This window comes from Marmota monax, unplaced genomic scaffold, assembly GCF_021218885.2.
Source record: "Marmota monax isolate L192 unplaced genomic scaffold, Marmota_monax_Labrador192_F-V1.1 WCK01_AAM20220418_F8-fsc00114, whole genome shotgun sequence".
In the NCBI taxonomy this organism is placed as follows: Eukaryota; Metazoa; Chordata; class Mammalia; order Rodentia; family Sciuridae; genus Marmota; species Marmota monax.
In genome coordinates, this window is record NW_026694943.1 from 604408 (window position 1) to 627983 (window position 23576).

At 33.7% G+C, this 23576-nt stretch overlaps 1 protein-coding gene across 5 annotated transcripts in view; it reads left to right on the forward strand.

Annotated features, from left to right (window-relative positions):
- Positions 1-505: 505 nt before the first annotated feature.
- Positions 506-23576, forward strand: part of Stxbp5 (syntaxin binding protein 5) — a 180444-nt gene continuing 157373 nt past the window's right edge. For all 5 annotated transcript variants that reach the window (XM_058573613.1, XM_046427358.2, XM_046427360.2 and 2 more), the window contains exons 1-2: positions 506-905; positions 2188-2285. In XM_058573613.1, coding sequence (XP_058429596.1) covers positions 759-905; positions 2188-2285 — 245 coding nt within the window. In that variant the 5' untranslated portion in view covers positions 506-758. The remainder of the gene's footprint in view (positions 906-2187; positions 2286-23576) is intronic.

Consider the following 23576-nt stretch of genomic DNA (forward strand, 5'->3'; position numbering starts at 1 on the left):
GCTGCCACCGTCGCGGCGGGCGCTGTAACCGCGGCTGCCGCCGCTGCTTGGGCGGGCGTTGGTGCCTTGTGCCGAGGCGTCCAGTCAGGCCAGAGGGAGCGGCCGGGCGGGAAGAGCCGGCGGCGTTGGCGGCGGCGCCAGAGGAAGGCGGCCGGGCTCCTGAGGTGCGAGGGCGGGCCGGTCCGGCGGCGGTGGAGCGCGGCAGCCGCCCCGGGCGCCGTGCGTGCGATGCTGGGCGGGCTGCGGCGCTGAGCGGCGGGAGGCCGAGCGGCTTTTGCGGACCGCGGAAGAGCAGCAGGAGGACGCGCCGAGGGACCGGGGTCCGGGGCGGGCGAGGATCCGCGGGGTCGCGGGCCATGGACGTGGCGGCGGCGACGCGAGCGAGCCTGGGCGGCGGCGCGGCGCAGAGCCCGCCCGCGGCCAGGTGAGGCTGGGCTGAGCGGGCTCGGGCGCCCGACCTCCGCTGCTGCCGCCGGGCCGCGGAGCGAGGCGGCAGCGGCGGCGCCACATCAGCCGCGGCGGCCTCGGAGGAAGAGGGGTCGCCACCCGGTGTTGTTGTGACCGCCTCTCGCTCGTCGCCGCAGTATTTCCTGTTCGGATTATCTTTTGCTTCCCCCAGCTGCCTCCTCCTCCTCCTCCTCCGCTCACCCACTCCTCCGGGTCCTGGGTCGCTGCTGCCCTCGGCTTTGGCCCGTCACCCCAGCCCGGGGACCCCTGGTGCCTCCGCTCCTGGGCTGCGGGGGAGCCCAGCAGAGACCATGAGGAAATTCAAGAAGGTGCTGGACGGCCTGACCGCCGGCTCCTCCTCGGCCTCGCAGCAGCAGCAACAGCAGCAGCACCCGCCAGGGAACCGGGAGCCTGAGATCCAGGAAACGCTCCAGTCCGAGCACTTTCAGCTCTGTAAGGTGAGCAGAGCGCGCAACCCTGCTACGCCGTCATCGGAAAACTGGGGTCGTTTTAGGGGGCGATTCTGGATTTACACAGTATTGCAAGAGAAACGAGCACCAATAATAATTGTAGTTCTCATAAAGAGCTCGTTTCTCCCCTAGCAAACGTTTCCTTGGTAGGTTATTTTGAAGACTGATATCCTACTTTCCCTTGGTGTTTTTCTTTTCTAACAAGAAGCAATAATCATTTCAAGGCTCTTCAAACATATGATCTTCCCTTTAATTCATATCCTGACACTGCTAGCAATAATCTGGAAGCTTTTATATTATAACATTTTGATGAAATTCATCAATTTCTGGATTTTCTTTAAAAACAGTGTCTATCTAGTGAATATTGTTTATCAGAAAGTCAAACCTGTTCAACCAGGTCTTTGCTCATCACTTTTTTCTTACAACGTGTCTCAGTGGCCTACTGTATGAAATCGCATGGTTCTTTATCATTATGTTAGGTTTAAAAGTTAGTACTGAGATTTTTGCCTGCTAATGGCAAGATAATTGCTATAGCGTTTTGTAATTCAGAAAGAATGATGCAGCGAATTAATTCACCAGCTGTTCAGTGAGAAATACAAACGTGGTGTTTTGTTATTAATGTCAGCCTTCCTCATAAATATCCATGTGTTCATACGTCAGAGTTTCTTAAAAGTCTGTATACACATAACTTTTTGCCTTAATACTCTAAAATTATTATGGACTTGATAGTAAATTGCAAAAACATTTGTTGTATTCATATCCATTCTGTTACAATTGCAAAATGTTTGGTATGGCTTGATAATTGCTTTACCCAATACCTTGACCAAAATAATGAATTATATGACAACTTTTCCTTGAAGTACTTGCATTTAGCATTCAAGTAATGTTAAATGATGAGACAATTATTCTTGAAACAAAGCATGAGTCACATTTTAAAATCAATTAACAGAATTTTTGACTACTGAAAACGTTAGTAATTTGGTGTCAGACATAGTAGTATAGAACATTAATAGGAAATTTTTTTTCTGTAGAATGCCAGTAGTATGGAAAAGCAAAAACTGAAGTATTACTCTGCAATAAATTTTTGTTTATTTCAGGTTCTGTGTTAATAACTAACATAGAGTTCACTTTTTTTTTTTTTTAAAGTAGCACCTATGTGTGTATGTTTTGCATCAGGTATACTTCTAAATTCTAATGCCTGTATTGACATTTCTATTTTTAAATATCCTTTGCTACCTTGGTTGCTGTGATGACACTTGCCCAACCCTAGACTGTTCGCCATGGATTTCCCTATCAACCTTCAGCCCTGGCCTTTGATCCTGTACAGAAGATCCTGGCAGTGGGAACTCAGACTGGTGCTTTAAGGCTGTATCCTTTGTCTAATTTTTTTTTTTTTAATGGTTGCTTTGTGTTCAGCAGTCCTTTTGTGTTGCTAATTAGTTCCAAAACTTTAAAAATTTTCCTGGGTAATTCCAAAGACATAGTGTAATTGGGCATATATTTTGAGGAATTATGTGGTGTCGGCTTTTCCTTAGGGGAAAATATATAAATATATTTATGTGTGTATATACATATGTATATGTATACATATGTGTATATACTCATTCAGATTGTATGTTGATGAGGCAGTTCTCAGCTGTAAAATATGTATTGGAATAGAGGTCTAAAGATTTTTTTGTAATAACTATTTTCTTTGCAAGGAGCTAGAAATTTCTAAGGGGAAATATATTTGTTAATGCCTAGTAGTCTACTGAGTGGAGTTTGTTAAGGATGAGATTTAAAGACAATAGTATGGTGCTCATTTTATTTGATATTAAAAAATATACATGGTAAAGTTTGAAATTTTTGTTACTATTTATATGTATATTATGTAAATTTATTGTTCTATTGGATTAGAGGTTGGATTTGAATTTGTTTCCCATATGTCCATCTAGAAAATCATTAACAGAAGACAAATGTAGCAAATTAGTTTTCTATAAAAAATTATGAAGGGTTAATATTTCTAGAAGTTTTACAGCATTTTCTTGTAAGATACACAGGAATTGTACTCTCTTGATGATGTTTTCCCTTTTATAGTCTTCATTTTTTTTAAAAGCTGTTGGGATAAGAGTACATTAACATGTTGAATAAAATAATTATTTTTCCTGGATATGGTATAGTAATTTTGTGATAAGCAGTTTTTCAAATACTTCAAAAGATTTTTTTCCAAGATCACTTTTTTAGTCTGAACAATAGAAACTTTCTTACTTCCTCTTTTATACTGTTTAACTTTAAATATAATTTGTGTTTGCTTTTAATATGGCATTTAACCATACTCAACCTAAATATTCTTATTTTTAAACTAAAACATAACATTTTAAAAAGAAGCAGCTTTGTTTATTCATCTGTAGGATATCTGCTTCCTACATATTACTGAGGTAGTATGTTGTAATAGAAAAAAAAATCACAAGACATTACTATTGTCAAAAAAAAAAAAAAAAAGAAAAAGAAAAAGAAATGGGGCTATGGGAAGAATTTTACCTAATTACATTTCAGCTTTTTCAGAATTTGAGTTAAACAAATAGACTTATAATCTTTTAAAATATTTGAAAGAGGTACTGCATAGTGTCAGGATATGCCTCAAGTTTCATTTCTGATTTAGTATAGGATTTTCATAATGCTAATAAAAAATTTCAGATGGGTTTTTGAATTGTGCTACTAAGTGAAGTCCACAACACATAGTAAATACTAGTAGCACAATCATATATATATTTTAAATGGTAAAATCTGACCAGGCCCATCTGAAATCCATGAATATCTAGGACAGTATTATCTAAACTACTTTTGCCCAGATGTCTAAATAGTTGAGGCTAGAGTATTTGTTGACTTAAATTGTTTAGATATTTTTATTTCTGAATCCAATTATTAAGATTTTCTAATTTAGGATTTCTGTTTTAGTCTTGTGGAGATGGGAATAGTTAATTTTGTCAGCTTTCAATGAAACTCTGTAGTGTCAAGTCTAGGTAATTGTTCCAGAAGGACTTTTTGGAACTAAAAGCAGATTTTCCCTTTCCAACAAAAGAATTTCATTACTCAACTAAAATTAAAGTTAAATTAAATCTTTTATTTTGGGATTATTTTGTTTTTATTTTAAGTGAATTCAGTTTTTACTGTTTTCTGAGTGTGGTCTCAACAATTGCATAGCATATAATTTTTGTTCTTGTAATAGCCAATCTGGCCCTTTATAATTTAATTATAAGTTCAACAAACAAGGCTATTTTTACAAAACCAAGTATTTGTCTTAGCCAATATGTTTAACTCTAATACATTTGAACAATTAAAAAGTGGACACAAAGGTATAGTTAAAATGTTGGGCCTAGTGCTGATTGCCAGTTAAAAAGCAAGAATCGGGTGTCTAAAATTATCACTTGTATATGTCCTTTGGTGTCCATAATTTTTAAATATTATATGAGTAAAAGTGAGCCTGCAATTATAGTTTATAATTATACTCTAATTTGTTTCTTAGAACCCTTACTATATTTAGAATGAAGTCTAGAAAACTCTTCATCAAACCTGTCTCTGCTTTTCTTTTCTTTTCCTTTCTGTCTTTTCTTTACTTTTTTTTTTTAATGAGATTTGTATAAACATCCCAGAGTGATAAATTGGCTTGTCTACCAGCAATACCACATACTCATTCCTTCTGTTCAGTTTAAGTAACTAATGAGCTTATATAGAAAATGATTTTTTCTGTTTTGTCTCATTTTCTACATATGTGTTTTAAGATATGTTATTTTGTTTTGTTTTGTTTTTATTTTTGAAACTAGATACCTAAATTGGATACATTCTAATTTTGAAGCTCCATATAGGTTTAGCTTGCATATTTAAGTTCATTTATTGATATTGCCTTTGTATTTTTCCTATTGCAAATGATTTCTTTTGATATTTGTCTCCATTTTATTCTCATATTAGACTTTTGTAACAAGTCTAAAATGTACTTGCCCTAAAAAGTGTCTTAAGAAGAGAAATTCACTTATAAATAAAGTATTTTCCTAAACTTCACAGTAAAAAAGCATGAGATGTTTTTTGAAGTAGAACTGGTCAATTAGAAGTCTAATTTGACTGATAGTATATTTTCTTAAATGTTGGATGACTTACTAAGCTGATCTGCCTACTTTGATTTCAAAACAAAATAATAATAATAAAAAACCCAAACAAGTAGATGAAAAAGTTACCTCTAATTTTATAGCTAGGATTAGTGAAAATTTGAGTCCTCGGAGAATATCTTACCAGTGATGATGCAAAATGATTTGGTGTATTTACTGAGTTAATGTATAGCAGATGACTGATATTATAAAAATTCTTAATGCTCAACCTTCTTGGTTTCTAGAAAGATTATGAGATTACAGTGTATTTATTGATGAGATGGAGAAAAGCATAATTTTATAAATTTTGTATATAAAGTAATATGATAATGATGCTATTTAATTCTCTTAATTCTTTTTGCTATGAAGAAATACAGACAATTTTATTTTTTTGAGTAATCTAGGAATCAGAACTTGGGATAAAATAACTATTTTGCATATGGATAAGTAAAAGGAAAAATGGGTCATAATTGAAAAATGAAGGTATTTTAATGATATTGCCATTGTCTTCATCCAGTCTTTTGGTTTACTAGTATATTTTCATAACCCTAATATAATCATGAGCTACCCTGATTTTATTTTTAGGATAAATTTCATCTAAAAACAATGAGGGCATTCTATATGTTAAAATTTTAGGGACCAAGCTGGGTATGGTGGTGCATGCCTGTAGGAAGGCTGAGGCAGGAAGATCCCAAGTTCAAAGCCAGACTCAGTACAAAGCAAGGCACTAAGCAGCTCAATAAGACCCTGTCTCTAAATAAAATACAAAAAGTAGTACTGGGAGTGTATTCAGTGGCTGAGAGCTCCTGAGTTCAATCCCTGGTACCGTTAAAAAAAAAAAAAGAAAAAGAAATTTAGAGACCAAACAGAAAAATGGAATTTTAGATTGATTAAATTTGTGTAAAATTTGAGATTTAAAAAAATTATCAAAACTATTATCAAAGAACCTCCTTTATCTTTTTGATATGTGGAAAATACAGTGTAATAGGCAGTCTTTACTTTGAAGAGGCTTGATTCTCTTTTCAATTGCAGTGAAATGTTGCTGGATACATGTTTGCAAAGTGATTTTTTTTTTTTTAATCTTAGAGTTCTGTTTAACAAGCATTTATTTATTAATTGTCAAACAACATTAGTTTACAAATTGTGGCCTGAATTTTGGTTCTTTTCACTAGGAAATCTTGTGTCCTTGAATTAATTTTTTTCTTGCTATAAAAATGAACTTGCTATATTTGATGATTTATTAAAAAATTCTGATTTCAACTAACTATATATTGTTCTGGGGGAGTAATGCAAAAGAAATGAAGGTGTGAGCCTTACCCTCAAGAGGTTTCCCGTCTTAACCAGGGGAGAATTATCTAGGGGCTTACTGACATTACACAAATGTAGATTACTAGAATTTGTTGCATTTGATTAATATTTTTGCATGTAATTAAGGATTCAGAATGGCAGGGAATAAGCAGTAGGAGAATTATTTTAGGCAAGCAAACCGTTGGAAAAGAGAATCATCATAGTAGTTTGAAGGATTAAAAAAAACTGTTTGAAATAATGATCCTAATTAGGTTGGAGGAGAAATAAGCCAGTTGTCAAGGACCTTGAATGTTAACTTAAGGTATCTGCATGCTATTCAGTTAGGAATTGTAGTTATGTAAGGTGATTTAATAGGAAGAAAGATTTTTTTTTTCATAATTAATGGGGCAGTTGTGTCATAGATGAAAAGAATAGAGCAAGTAAAATCTCATAGGTAACTAACTACTAATTTTATATGTAATAAAAAGGACCCAGAACAAATGTGGAAGAATGGGAATTGGAGGACTTAATGACTCGTTGGTATAAAATCTTAGGGAGTGACTAAGGATAAGATTTTGCACATAAAGCATCAAAGCTATTATAAAACACAAATGGAAAACTTGGCAAAGAGGTGGCAGAGAAATGTTGTTTGAGATTATGTCATCTTTTGCTTTTGTTGCAATGCCATTTTGAAAAGGCAGCCTAGACTTCTTATTTTAGACAAGAATTTGATAATACTTTTATGATTGATTTCATTTTGGGCTTGTCCTTGGCAATTTCCTGAATTTCGTTATTAAATTTATATTAAAGTTACTATTAGCTTTTTGGCTTTGGCAATTAATTCTCTGTCAGTGTTTCTCAGTAGTAGTAGCATTTTGGGCAGTTTAATTCTGTGGAGTTTGTCCAGTATGTTACAGGATATTTAGTATTCCTGGCTCCCACCTATTATATGTCCCCGTTGCCTTCCATGCAATGTTGCAACCCCAAGGCTCCCACACACTTACAGGTGGGATTGGATGAGTCACTGCACTTAAGCCTAAGTTCTTCATTTATTTAAAAGTCGTAAATAACCCCTACCTCTCTTGTGAGACTATTGTCAGGGTTAAACATAATAAATATATGTGTGTAGCTTTTAAGACCATTCAGGGACATTTTGATGAATGTTCCATATATGATTGTTATTATTATGGAAATTTTTTTCTGTGGTTTTAACTTTCAGGTCCTTCGTTCATAGGTGCCAGATGCTGTTTAAGAAGGCCTCCACTTCATTTATTTTTGTAGCTGATGCAGTCTTTGAAGAAAAGATCTTGAAAATTACTGTTTTCTCTTTGAGTTTGCCTTTTAAATGGTCATGTTATTCTCAAAGACAAGTTTGCAAAATTGCTATTTAGATGTTGTAAGATAAAATATTTAAAGTTTCTTATACAGGGTATGAAATAAATTAATGACTAGTAAGATAGTATTAGATTACTTGCAGCTTATTTTATTGTATTTTTACACAACATAATTATACTACTGAAAAAAAGGTTAAAAAGAGTTACAATCACATGGAGTTCTAGCTGTAGAGGAGAAACAAGGAACTTCAAATACTTTTACTTCTCAACTCTTCTCCCTGAAAGAAAACTGCATAAAAGGAAGAATGAGTGCTAAATTAGCATTTTGTCATAAGTCAGCTTATTTCTATTGAGTATTCTGTTTTCCATTTGTTATTTACTATAATTCATTTGAAAATTATAATTTGGTTTTGCTATCCTAAAGAAAAAAAGTAAAGAAATATTGGAAGCATTACCTTATTATTAGATTTATGTTCTAATTTTCAGACTAACTTCTTTGTGAAGGACTTGAGAATTCTTTGACCTATGTCTATATAATCTTTTGATTGAATGTTCTGAATACCTGTAAAAAAGGAGGTAGTGTTGACTTCATCCCATTGTAACTCCTTACTTTCTATCTATTGACTGCTTGCTACTTGTTCAGTAGATGCACAAATGTAATCCTTTGTGTGCAAAAGAGATCAGGAAGGAGCATATGAATGAATAAAAACGGTCATTTTTCCTTGAAAGGGCAGCTCATATTGAGTACTAAGATGGTAGATTGTACCATTTTCTTTGTGTGATAGTCTCATTATGACATAAGAAATTGGGGCATTTTTTACTACCATTAACAAAGTTTACTTTCGTTTCTTGAGTGTTAATGACTGATATGTAAATTTAAAATGATTTTACTTAAAAATGATAAAGAATTTCAGATGGTCTTATTAACTTTTACATAAGATTTAGTATGGAAACTATCTTGAATTGCTGGTATTTGAGTGCTAATTTGGTAATTCTGTAGTACTTTAGAAGAGTAATAGCTGGGAATAAGTGGACTGTAGGGTTGAATATCACTAAATAAAAGATAATCTCTTGTTATTATGCCATTAATTTGGCTTCAAAGAGGCATGCTATTTACAAGAAGAAATTTAACACGTATAGGTTTTGATTTGTTTTATAATGTTTAAATGAGAATTTTCTGAATTGATTTGACATATATACTTAGTATTTGGCAATTGCAGATTAACAAAATAGTTTTTTGATGTTTAGAAACATAATAAAATGATATAAAGAGAGCATTTCATTATATATTTACTTTTTGACTTGAGTACCTTTTATTAAGATGGATTTTAAACATAGTCTAGAACTACCAACTTCTTGGAAAGCAAAACAAAGTGATTTAAAAGTTTATAAAATCATAATCCTAAAAGACTAAGAAAAGGTACTTGATACATATCTCTTCCCTTAGTCATGTGCAACATAAATTATTCTAAGAAGAAATTGATACTTTCTGATGTACTTAGACTTTTTCCTGTAAAGACATTCAGATTTCTGTTATATAATTATTTTGTAAGTTGAATTATTTTGTAAATTGAATCTGTTTCTTATTTTTATTTGCAGCAATAAAAGAAATTAGTGATCTTCCATATATCTAAGTTTTCATTTTTAGTGGTTTTGAATAATTTATACATATGGCTGTCATCCACTTTCAGATTTTGCAATTCCAGTTGCTTTACTATCTCATTCTTGTATTTCATTTTAAAAACTTTTTGGACACTAACTCTTTTTACCATGTAACTTTTCTTTTTTTTTGTGGCTATGGGTGGAAGGTAACTTGATAGAAGGAGGTAGGGAACAGAACTGTTGATAAGAGTTTACTGCTTAGTACTCCGTATTCCACAGTGAGCCTTGTGTTTAGTGATTCCTTAAGTCCAGAATACTCTTCCCCCTATTTAAATATTTTTTTTGTTTAAAGACTAGTGTCTCTGTGAGATATATATATATATATATATATATATATATAAAATTCATTCTGCCTCCAACCCATTTAACCATCTTTTTCTTAGTTCAGCATCTAAAAATCTAAATTTCTACATTACCATTTAATATGAGAGTAGTATCACCATATAGACATTAAGTGTGTAAAAATAGATGTCTTGAAAATTGCAGCTGTCGTATTGGGTGGTATTTTTCTTTAAAATAAACCATCAAGAACATTATTACATGTGAGAAGATGCAGTGCAGTCCTAAAATCGCAGATCAGCAAAGTTAGCCAGTATTCTCTGCTTTATCAGGAATCTAGAAGTTAGTATTCACTGTATGCATTATATAATCAAGAAAGAGAAACATACAGATCCTAATGGATCAACTTAATATGTGCTGTAATAAGGATTATATAGAAGATGAGTGTGTGTGTGTGTGCATGTGTGTGCGCGTGCACGCATGGGCACACAAAAGTAATGAATATCTAAACGTTTAGTTTAGGAATTAGTAAACATTTTCTGTAAATTTTAAATTATTGTATGCCTTGTGATCTCTGATACCTACTCTGTTCTGCTGAGATAGCACAAAAGCAACCACAGATAATATGTAAAGGAATGAGTAGGTGTGTTTCAATTAAACTTTATTTACTAAATTGGGCGATGAGCTAGATTTGGCCTATAGCCAAAGTGTGCTAAGCCTTTGCTTAAATAATAAAGGCTGCCTTTTTAAAGTGTATGCAAAGAGGACTGTTCTAGAAAGAATTACTATTGACATATTTATATATAAGTTTTATAAATTGCACTTGTTATGCCAATTAAAATTTAATGTTTTACCCAGAAAAAGCATTTTTAAAAATTATCAATAATTCTTAATGATGTGTCATAACTGTATATCCTAAATTATTTTCATAAATGTTTTTTATCCTCTGATTCTGTTGAATTATAACTAGTATAATAATAAAGGTACTTAATTAGGCATTCTTTGTGAGTAGTTCAGTAATCAGTTCTGTTGTTGAAGTCTTTATCTTGAGACCTTTACTTCATAATTTTAATTAAAATACTGCATTTGTAGCTTTTTCTTAGTGTTTTAATTAGTATCATATACATCTGTACAGATACATTTAGATTGATACCTTTAAAGAGAAAAGTGAGTAAAAGCAATTTACTTAAGTATTGTGATTTCTTAGAGGTGTAAAAACATTGAATGCATATCACTTTCATTTGTATAAGAGAACAACCTGAAAAATGAGTAATGTATTTAAAAAAAATCATAAGACTCCCAGAAGCACATTCAGGTGTTTGGTTACCTTCTTTAGAATCAGATATGGTACATACTTCTTTTGGAAAGGATATGTATGGTACTTTAATTGGAAAATGAAAATACACCTTCTTTTGGAAAAGTTTTTATAATTTTCCTCTGTTTGCATCGTTCTCCAGTAGCAGTAAATATATACTTTATTCAGTAAGTAAAATTACTTGCTTTATTTTCTTTAATCAGTATTAATCCTTGTGTATATACATGATGAATGTACATATATATTTGTCACATATATGACAAATAAAATGGTACCTGCTGAGCATATTTTTTTTATATTTACTACTGCTATGATTTTAGCATGAATGCTAGATTACTTTAAAATAGGGGTGAATGTAAAGATTTTTTAATAAAAATACCAGCAATTTTGATTTTATATACTAATCATTTGAAAAATAAGGTTTGCTCAATGAACGGCATTATTTGCAAAATGTATGGCTAGTCTTAGAAATTATATAGTTATTATTTTAAATACTAAGTTGTTAGTAATTGGAGATACTTTTATAATAGTTTTTGGTCTTGTTTCTCTTTTAGATAAGTGCAATCTAGCACTCTTGAAACTTTTCCCAGTGCGGTTGTCTGTTGAAGAGTGATTAATCCTACCCTTTCTTGAAAGTACATAATCTTTTCTTGTAATAGCAGTACCTCTGCTTTTTCATAGCAGTACTCTGCCAAAGGTGACAATAAATCTGGTAGCATCAGCTATTGCAGTACTTTCTGCTAAATTGCTTTCTTCTTGTGTATTTTTTTTTCATTTTTGTCTTTTGAAAAGGAGGAAAAGTGTTGAAACACATTTTTCCATCTATTCATGTTTGTGCTATATTTTTCATGAGTTATGTATTTTTTTAAAATTCACTTTGCCATATTGGAGAAAAGAATTTAGCCATTAGACTCCTGAGAATGGATACTAGGATAAATTATTTCTTTTTCTTATATATGAGAATGTATATTCCTTCCTGTTCATTTAACCCAGATCCCTATTATTTATGATGCATTTTATAGTAGACTGAGTTCATGTAAAAATTTAAAAGTATACATGATAATAAATATAATTCATTTTGACCTCTTCAGAGGCAATTCTAATTCCAAAACAGTGAATAATAAGAGTGAGTATATCCAACCACTCCAATTTGTTAATACATTGTTTTTAAAAGTTCTTACCAAAATTAATAATGGGAGAGATAACTGGAGGCCTATTTCAACCCATTTAATACTATAATAACAGTATAGATACTGTAGTTACTTTGTTTTGGTATTTGTTTGATTCACATTAAGAATCAAAGAAGAAAGATAACTAATTTTTTCAAATACCATTGGACAGTTACTGTAAAATGTTATAATTGCGTTTTGAGTTAAGGAGGTTTTAAATGTTGACTTTTCCTCTTTTATGATTATTTTTTAGCATTTGTTAATTTTTTGCTTAAGAAACAGTGCATTTTATAGCTTCCCTCGTAAGACAGAGCAGAATGTTAGAATTATGACTCAGCAGTAAAAATTAAGTATCCACCCTTATTATCATGAGGGCATGGCTATTTTCACTAATTTTTATTCCTAATATATTAATTTGTAGACTAGATATAGTGGCACATATAATTCCAGCAGCTTGAGAGGCTGAGACAGGAGGATCACAAGTTCAAAGCCAGCCTCAGTCACTTAGCAAGGCACTAAGCAACATAGTGAGACCTTAAAAAGGAATAGAGATATGGCTCAGTTGTTAAATGTCCCTGAGTTCAGTCCCTGGTACCAAAAAAATTAAAAAAGGAGTTGTAAATTGGCCATTTTTAAGAGCAGTTTTAAGCTTATAGTTCCCATGTATTCCCCATTCACATTCATTTCCTCTGGCATTATTAACATCTGCTACCGAAATAGCACATTTGTGATGGTGGAGGAACCTACATTGATATATTGTTTTTATCCAAAGTCCATAGTTTACATCAGGGTTAACTATTGATGTTATACATCTAAAGGGTTTTGAAAGATGTATGATATTTATTTATTAATGTTATATTCTCAAGAATAGTTTCAGTGCTCTAAAAATTCTCTGTGTACTACCCATTCATCTTATCGTTTCCACTAACTTTGGCAACCAGTGACCCTTTTACCGTCTTCATAGTTTAGCCATTTCTAGAATGTCATATAGTTGGAATCATACAGTATGTCCTTTTCAATTTGGCTTCTTTCACTTAGTAATATGTCTTTAAGTTTCTTCCATTTTCTATTCATAGCTTGATAGCTCATTGCTTTTTAACATTGAATAATATTACATTGCTTTGATGTGCCACTTTTAATTTATCCGTTTATTATTGGAAGGACATCTTGTTAGCTTCCATGTTTTGCAGTTATGAATAAAACTTCTGCTGTAAACATCCATGTCTGTGCAGGTTTTTATGTGAGTGTAATTTTTTTTTTTTTACTTTCTTTGGATAAATACCAAGAGCATGGTTAATGGTAAGAGTATGTGTGAGTTTTATAAGAAAACTCCTGAACTGTTTTCTAAAGTGACTGTCTGTGGTTTTATATGTTTATTTGCTACTTCTGTATCTTCTCTTTTTCTTTCCTCTTTCTTTCTATGCTGAGGATTGAAACTAGGACCTCATGCATACTAGGCAAGTGTTCTACCACTGAGCTACACCCGCAGCCCTTTATTTTGAGACAGATTCTTACTCATTTGCCTTCAAATTTATGTTCCTCTTGTCTCAGCCTCCTGAGGTTGCAGGCCTCAAGCAGATGGGGTTATAGACATCTGCCTGGCTACCTGTACATATCTTCTTAGGTGAGGTATCTCTGAAGGTCTTTGACCTATTTTTTTAAATTAAGTTGTTTTCTTATTGTTGAGTTCTAAAAATCTTTTGTATACTTTGTACAACGATTGTGTATTAGATATGTATTTTCATTTTCAATAATGCTTTTGGAGAGTGGAAGTTTTTAATTTTAATGAAGTTCATCTTATCACTTCTTTATTTTGTGTATTGAGTCTTTGGTGTCACATCTGAGAATTCATCACCAAACCCAAGGTCATCCAGATTTTCTGCTTTGTTATCTTCTAGGAGATTTTAGGTTTGCCTTTTACATCTAGGTCCATGATCCATTTTGAGTTAATTTTTGTGAGTGGTGAAAGATTTGTGTTTAGATTTATTTAGCATGTGTGTGTGTGTGTGTGTGTGTGTAGTTAGTTGTTCCAGCACAGTTGGTTTAAAAGAACATCTTTTCACCATTGTATTGCTTTACTACTTTCTCAAAGATTATTAGACTCTATTTATGTGGGTTTGTTCCAATTCATTTATCTATCTGCTCTTTCACCAATTCTACACCACCATGATTACTGTAGTGTTGTGCTAAGTCTTAAAGTTGAATAGTGTCAGTCCACTTTTGATCTTCTCATTTTTGGGTCTTTGGGCTCCCCATATAAGCTTTAGAATAAAGTTTCTCATCATTGAATGTTATTGGTTGATTTTTTTGTAAATGTTCTTTTAAAGTTGAGTTTTTCATCTTCCCCTGTATTCCTAGATTTCTAGAAGTTTTTTTTTTTTTTTTTTTTTTTTAAATGAGGGTTGGACTTTGTCAAATGGTTTTTCTTCATCTATTGATATAAGCATGTGAGTTTTGGTTTTGCAGTGCTGGGGATGGTACTAGGGCCCTCACACATGCTAAGCAAAAGCTCTACCACTGAGTTTCATTCCCAGCCCTTAAAAAAATTAATATATATTTTATTTCTGAGATATGGTCTTGCTAAGTTGCCCGGGTAGTCCTTTAACTTGAAATCTCCCTGTCTTAGTCTCCTGACGTGCATACCACTATACCTGGCTTGTGTTGAAACACAGTAGTTGACTTTTAAGTGTTAAACCAGTATTGCATACCTGGTATGGATCCCATTTGGTCGTGCTATGTGATTTCTTTTCATATATTGTGAGATACAGTTTGCTGAAATTTTGTTGATAATTTTTGCATTTGTGTTTATGAATGATATTGGTTTATAGTCTTTTTGTAATGTCTCTGTCTGGTTTTGGTATTAGATAGTCCGGCTGGCCTCATAAAATAAGTTCTGAAAGAAATTATAGACTTAAAATTCACCATTGAGCCCATCCCAAAGGCAATGTCATATTGTATGGGATAAAACTAAGAGCATTTACTGTAAAATCATAAAAAGAAAAGGATATCCACTGTTACTACTTCTATACTGCTTCAGAGGTATTGTGAGTACCAATTCTTCTCTCCCATTCCTTCTTTCATTGCTATCATTTATTTTACTTCTACATAAACATACATAGTGCATATATATATAAGCATATATTTAATTGTATTGCTATTATTATTTTGAACAAATTTCTTATCTGTTATATTGGTTAATAGTAAGAAATACCAGTTTTTATTTTGCCTCTACTCTTTCTCTGATGCTCTTCTTTTCTTTATTTGGATATGAACTTATGACCTATATGATTTTCTTTCTCTCTAAAGAACTTTAAAAAATATTTCTTGTAAGACAGTTCAGCAGATAACAAATTTCATTAATTTTTATTTGAGCAAGTCTTTATTACTACTTTACTTTTGAAGATTATTTTGTAGAGTACAGAGTGCCAGTTTGAAGAGTTTCTTTTCCCCCCCTCTCTACACTTTAAATATTCACTTCTCTGTCTTCTTGCTGACATGGTTTCTGAGAAGAAGTGAAAAGTCATTTTTATCTTTGCTCAATTATAGGTGAGATATTTTCCCCCTTGGGTTCTTTGAAGATTTCTTCTTTAGTTTTGAGTTTCTGTAGTTTGAAAATGAAATGTCTAGGTCTGCTCTCCCCTCTCCCCCACATTAATTCTACTTGGTGTTTTCTGAGGTTCTTGGATCTGTAATTTAGTGTCTGATGTTGAGAAAACTCTTATTTTTGCATCAAATATTTCTTCTTTTTTCTTTCTAGTAGTCCTATTGTATTTAAGTTATATTGTTTGTAGTTGTCTCACAGTTCTTGGATATTCTGTTAGGTTTTTTCTCTTTGTCTTTCAGTTTGGGTAAGTTCTGTTGATGTATCTTCAAGCTCAAGGATTGTTTCCTCAGCTGTATCCAGTCTACTGCTAAGAACATCAAAGACTACATGTAGTGTGTTTGATTGCTAGCATTTTCTATAATTTCCTTTTCTTTATTTCTTAGTATAGTAGTTATGCTTCTTTTTTTTAATAGTTTTTTTTTAGTTGTAGTTGGTCATAATACCTTTATTTTGTTTATTTATTTTTATGTGGTGCTGAGGATGGAACCCAGCACCTCACACATGCTAGGTGAGCGCTGTACCGCTGACTAAGCCACAACTTCAGCCCCTTATGTTTTTTTTTTTTTGTACTTATTTTTTTTTTAGCAGTTTTCCTTGAATTTGCAATATAAATTTATAACTTTTATTGGTGCATATGACTATATATAATAGTGACATTCTTTGTGACATATTTGTATATGCACATGACTTGATCAGTTGCATTCTCTAGTATCTCCTCTTTTCCTCTCATCCATCCTCACCTGATTCTCTTTCTCATCTCTGCTGGTCTTGTCTTTTCATGAAGTCCCTTTTAAAATATTTTTGTCTCTAGCCTCCACAAATGAGAGAGAACATAAGACCCTTGACTCTCTGATTCTAGCTTTTTTCACTCCTCATGATGCTTTCTAGTTCCATCCATTTTCCTGCAGACGATATAATTTTGTTCTTTATGATTGATTAAAACTCCATTGTGTATATATACCACATTTTCTTTATCCATTCTACTGATGAAGAATATCTTCTTGTTCCATAACTTGGTTCTTATGAATGTGCTGCTATAAACATGGGTTTGTATGTTTCACTATAGTGTGCTGACTTTAATTCTTTTAGAAAAATACTGGGGAATATTATAGTTGGGTCACATGGCAGTAACATTCCTCATCCTTTGAGGGACCGTAATTTTCGATCCCACCAGTATAAAGTGTTCCTTTTCCCCCACATTCTCTCAAACATTTATTATTTCTTATATTCTTGATGATTGCCATTCTAACTAGAATGGGATGAAATTTCAGTGCAGTTATGATTTGCATTTCCCTGTTTGCTAAAGATATTGAAAATTTTCTAATGTATTGGATATTTGAATTTCTTCTTTTGAGAAATGTTTATTCATTTGCCCATTTATAGATTGGGTTATTAGGTTTTTTTTTTTTTTTTTTTAGTTCTTAGTACATTCTGAATCTTAATCCTGTGTAGGGACAGTGGCTGATAAAGAAATTTTCCCATTCTGTAGGCTCTCTCTTCACACTCTTATTCCCTTTGCTATACAGAAGGTTTTTAACTTGATGTTATCCCATTTATTAATTCTTGAAATTATTTCCTGAGCTTTAGGACCCCTATTGAGGAAGCTGTTTCTTATGCCTATATGTTGAACTGTTTTCTTTGTGTTTCTTTATACTAGTAGCAGTTTTTTTGGTCTAGTTCCTAGGTCTTTAGTCCACTTCAAGTTGACTTTTGTAGAATGTGAGAGATAGGGATCTACTTGCATTTTTCTATATATAGATATCCAGTTTCCCAACACCATTCATTAAAAAGGCCATATTTACCCAACACATGTTTTTGGTGTCTTTGTCAAAGATTAGATGATTGTATATGTGTGGGTTTGTTTCTAATTTCTGTTCTATTCCATTGATATACGTGTCTGTTCTTATGCCCATACCATACTGTTTTTGTATAATTTGAAATTGGGTATTGTGATACCTCAAGCATTCCTCTTTATTTAATTATTTGTTTATTCTAATGTGTTATGTATGACAGCAGAATGCATTTCAAGTCATAGTACACATATAGAACACAATTTTTCATGTCTCTAGTTGTACACAAAGTAGAGTCACACCATTTGTGTCTTCATACATGTACTTTGGGTAATGATGTCCATCTCATTCCACCACCTTTCCTACCCCCATGCCTCCTCCCTTCCCCTCCTTCCCGTTGCCCTATCTAAAGTTCCTCCATTCCTCCCATGTTCCCCCCGTCATTCCCAATATGAGTCAGCAGCCTCATATCAGAGAACATTCGGCATTTGGTTTTTTGGGATTGGCTTACTTCACTTAGCATAATATTCTTCAACTTAATCCATTTACCTGCAAATACCATGATTTGTTCTCTTTTAGTGCTGAGTAATATTTCATTGTGTGTATATACCACATTTTCCCTATCCATCTACTGAAGGGCGTCTGGGTTGGTTCCACAATTTAGCTATTGTGAATTGTGCTGCTATAAATATTGATGTAGCTGAGTCCTGTAGTATGCTTTTTTAAAGTTCTTTGGGTATAAACTGAGGAGTGGGATAGCTGGGTCAAATGGTGGTTCCATTCTAAGTTTTCCAAGTAATCTCCATATAAGCATTACTCTTATTCAGAATTGATTTTACTATTCTGGTCTTTTATTGCATATGGATTTTAGGATGATCTTTTTTTAGTTCTGTGAAGAATAACGTTGGTATTTTGATGGGGATTGAATTGAATTGAGTCTGACTTTGGTAATAGGGCAGTTTTAACAACATTAATTCTATATGTTCATGAACATGGGAGTCTTTCTTTTTCTTTTATCACTTTTTCTTAATTTTCATTGTAGACATCTTTTAGTTAGATATATTCCTAGGTATTTTTTTTATTTGAGATATTGTGCTTTGAATTATTTTACTGATTTCTTTTTCAGCAGATTTGTTATCAGTATACAGAAAAGCTATTGATTTTGTATACTGCTACTTTAATAAGTTTATCAGCTAGAGTAGTCTTCTGATGGAAATCTTTTGGGTCTTCTAACTTTAGGGTTATGTCATCTGCAAACAGTGATAATTTGACTTCTTTTCCTGTTTGTATACAATTTATTTCCTACTCTTATTTGATTGCTCTGTTCAGAATTTGAAGTACTGTTTTAAATGTAGGTGGTAAGAGTGGATATCCTTATCTTGTGATTTTACAGAAAATGCTTTCAGTTTTTATTCACATTCAATATGGTGTTGGCTTTGAGTTTGTCATATATAGACTTTATGGTGGTAAGTTTCTTCTATCCCTAGTTCCTCTAGTATTTTTAACAGAAATGAGTGCTGAATTTTACCAGAGACTTTTCCTGCATCTATTGAGATGATCATGCCATTTTTATTCTTAATTCTATGTATGTGATGAAATATATTTATTAACTTATGAATGTTGAAACATTCTTGCCTCCCTTGAATAAAACCAATTTGATTGTTATATACAATTTTCTTAATGTGTTCTGAATATAGTTTGCTAATCTTTTATTAATGATTTTTGCATCTGTGGTCATCAAGTCCATTGGTCTTGTAGTTTTCTTTTCTTGATGCATCCTTATCTGGTTTTGGTATCAGAGTGAACTTGGCTTCATAGAATGCATTGGAAGTGTCTCCCTTTCCCCTTCTGTTTCATGAAATAATTTGAGGAGAATTGTTAGTATTTCTTTAAAGTTCTGGTAGAATTTATCTGAGAATCCATCTGGTCCTGTGCTTTTCTTTATTGAGAGACTTTTTATTACTCCTCTGATCTCATTGCTTCTTGTTGTTCTGTTTAGATTTTGTGTATCCTCTTGATTCAATTTTGACAGGTCTTATGTGTCTATAAATTTGTCTGTATCTTCTAGATTTTCCAATTTATTGGAATAAAATTTTCAAAACAACTCCTAGTTGATTCTTTGGATATTAGTCATGTCTGTTGTGATTTCTCCGTTTTTACCTATAATTATTATTAACTTGGATCTTTTCTCTGTTTCTTTTGGTTAGTCTTATGAGTTTTATTTATCTCTGTCTCTCTTTAAAAGGACCAACTCTTTGTCACTTCAATCCTTTGTAGTTTTTAATTCTCTACTAATTACCTTCATTTCATATCTTAATTATTTTCTTCCTCCTACTGGCTTTAAGTTTGTTTGTTCTTGTTTTTCTAGGAACTTGAGATGCACCATTAGGTTCATTTGAGATCTTTCTTTTGTTGTTGTTGTTATTGGGGGATGTTTTATAATTTTTAATGTGAGAACTCAATAGCTACAAATTTTCCTGTTAGAATTGTCTTCATAGTATCCAAGAGATTCTCATTTGATAGTGATAATTATAAAATTTCTCCCCTCATGTCTTCTGTAGTCTAGTCATTGTTCAAGAGTGTGTTGGTCTAACTCCATGTGCCAGTATAATTTCTGTAGTTATTTTGCTGGGATTTCTAATTTCATTCCATTATGAACTGATAAGATAAAATTATATTGATTTTTCTTAATTTGGTATGTGTGTATGAGTGTGTGTATATATTTGCTACAACTTGCATTGTGACCTACAGTATGCTCTGTTTTGGAGAAAATTTCATGAGCTTCTGAGATGAAAATACATTCAGCTATGGTTGGATGAAGTATTCTGTCCATGTCTGTTGGATCCAATTGACTTATGGCATTTTTTAGATTGGAACTAAGTATCTGTTGTTTTTGAATCTATATGACCTGTGTATTGGTGATAGAGAAGTATTGAAATCACCTAGTATTATTGTGTTGAAATCCTTCTGAACCTTTATGTTGAGTAGTGTTTGTTTTGTGGAATTAGGTGCACTTTTTTTTGAGGCATGTGTATTTAATATTCTTACATCTCCTTGTTTTATTCCCTTTACTAGTATGGAGTTACTTTCTCAGTCTTATTAGTTTTTTTGGCTATGCACTTTTCCTGTTCATTATTGGGCTCAGTTTGCACGGAATATCATTTTTAATTCTTTCACTTTCAGTCAGTGAATGTTTTTGCTTTTGAGGTTTGTCTTTTGCAAGCAATGTATACTTGGGCCATAGTTTTTAATCCAATGAGGTAGTCTGTTTTTTGACTGAAGAGTTGAGAACATTTACTTTCAGTGTTATTATAGAGCTTTATTTTTCCCTACAATTTTAATTCATTTGTAATGTTTATTTCTTTTTTTTATTGGTTGTTCAAAACATTACAAAGCTCTTGATATATCATATTTCATACATTAGATTCAAGTTGGTTATGAACTCCCAATTTTACCCCAAATACAGATTGCAGAATCACATCGGTTACACATCCACATTTTTACATAATGCCCTATTAGTAACTGTTGTATTCTGCTACCTTTCCTATCCTCTACTATCCCCCCTCCCCTCCCCTCCCATCTTCTCTCTCTACCCCATCTACTGTAATTCATTTGTCTCCTTGTTTATTTTCCCATTCCCCTCACAACCTCTTATATGTAATTTTGTATAACAATGAGGGTCTCCCTCCATTACCATGCAATTTCCCTTTTCTCTCCCTTTCCCTCCCACCTCATGTCTCTGTTTAATGTTAATCTTTTCTTCCTGCTCTTCCTCCCTGCTCTGTTCTTAGTTGCTCTCATTATATCAAAGAAGACATTTGGTATTTGTTTTTTAGGAATTGGCTAGCTTCACTAAGCATAATCTGCTCTAGTGCCATCCATTTCCCTGCAAATTCCATGATTTTGTCATTTTTTTGTGCTGCGTAATACTCCATGGTGTATAAATGCCACATTTTTTTATCCATTCATCTATTGAAGGGCATCTGGGTTGGTTCCACAGTCTAGCAATTGTGAATTGTGCTGCTATGAACATCGATGTGGCAGTATCCCTGTAGTACGCTCTTTTAAGGTCTTCAGGGAATAGTCCGAGAAGGGCAATAGCTGGGTCAAATGGTGGTTTCATTCCCAGCTTTCCCAGGAATCTCCATACTGCTTTCCAAATTGGCCGCACCAGTCTGCAGTCCCACCAGCAATGAACAAGAGTACCCTTTTCCCCACATCCTCTCCAGCACTTGTTGTTGTTTGACTTCATAATGGCTGCCAATCTTACTGGAGTGAGATGGTATCTTAGGGTGGTTTTGATTTGCATTTCTCTGACTGCTAGAGATGGTGAGCATTTTTTCATGTACTTTTTGATTGATTGTATGTCCTCCTCTGAGAAGTGTCTGTTCAGGTCCTTGGCCCATTTGTTGATTGGGTTATTTGTTCTCTTATTGTCTAATTTTTTGAGTTCTTTGTATACTCTGGATATTAGGGCTCTATCTGAAGTGTGAGGAGTAAAAATTTATTCCCATGATGTAGGCTCCCTATTTACCTCTCTTATTGTTTCTCTTGCTGAGAAAAAAACTTTTCAGTTTAAGTAAGTCCCATTTGTTGATTCTTGTTATTACCTCTTGTGCTATGGGTGTCCTATTAAGGAATTTGTAGCCCGATCCCACAATATGTAGATCGGAGCCAACTTTTTCTTCTATCAGACGCAGAGTCTCTGATCTGATATCTAGCTCCTTGATCCACTTGAATTAACTTTTGTGCATGGCGAGAGGAGGGGATTCAGTTTTATTTTGTTGCATATGGATTTCCAGTTTTCCCAACACCATTTGTTGAAGATGCTATCCTTCCTACATTGCATGCTTTTAGCTCCTTTATCAAATATAAGATAGTTGTAGCTTTGTGAATTAGTCTCTGTGTCCTCTATTCTGTACCATTGGTTCACCCGCCTGTTTTGGTACCAGTACCATGCTGTTTTTGTTACTATTGCTCTGTAATATAGTTTGAAATCTGGTATCGCTATACCGCCTGATTCACACTTCCTGCTTAGAATTGCTTTTGCTATTCTGGGTCTTTTTTTTTTTCCATATGAATTTCATGATTGCTTTCTCTATTTCTACAAGAAATGCCGTTGGGATTTTGATTGGCATTGCATTAAACCTATAGAGAACTTTTGGTAATATCGCCATTTTGATGATGTTAGTTCTGCCTATCCATGAAAAGGGTATATTTTTCCATCTTCTAAGATCTTCTACTTCTCTTTTTAGGGTTGTGTAGTTTTCATTGTATAAATCTTTCACCTCTTTTGTTAGGTTGATTCCCAAGTATTTTATTTTTTTTGAGGATATTGTGAATGGAGTGTTTTTCCTCATTTCCGTTTCAGAAGTTTTGTCACTGATATACAGAAATGCCTTTGATTTATGCGTGTTGATTTTATATCCTGCCACTTTGCTGAATTCATTTATTCGTTCTAGTAGTTTCTTTGTAGACCCTTTTGTGTCTGTTAGATATAGTATCATATCGTCTGCAAATAGTGATAATTTAAGTTCTTCTTTTCCTATTTTTATGCTTTAAATTTCTTTCGTCTAATTGCTCTGGCCAGTGTTTCAAGAACTATATTGAATAGAAGTGGTGATAGAGGGCATCCCTGTCTTGTTCCAGATTTTAGAGGGAATGCCTTCAATTTTTCTCCATTCAGAATGCTGCTAGCCTGAGGCTTAGCATAGATAGCTTTTACAATGTCTAGGTAAGTTCCTGTTATCCCTAGTTTTTCTAATGTTTTGAACATAAAGGGATGCTGTACTTTGTCGAATGCTTTTTCTGCGTCTATCGAGATGATCATATGGTTCTTATCTTTAAGTCTATTGATGTGGTGAATAACATTTATTGATTTCCGTATATTGAACCAGCCTTGCATCCCAGGGATGAATCCTACTTGATCATGGTGCACAATTTTTTTGATAAGTTTTTGTATCCGAGTGGCCAGAATTTTATTGAGGATTTTTGCATCTAGGTTCATTAGAGATATTGGTCTGTAGTGTTCTTTCTTTGAAGTGTCTTTGTCTGGTTTCGGAATCAGGGTGATGTTGGCCTCATAGAATGAATTTGGC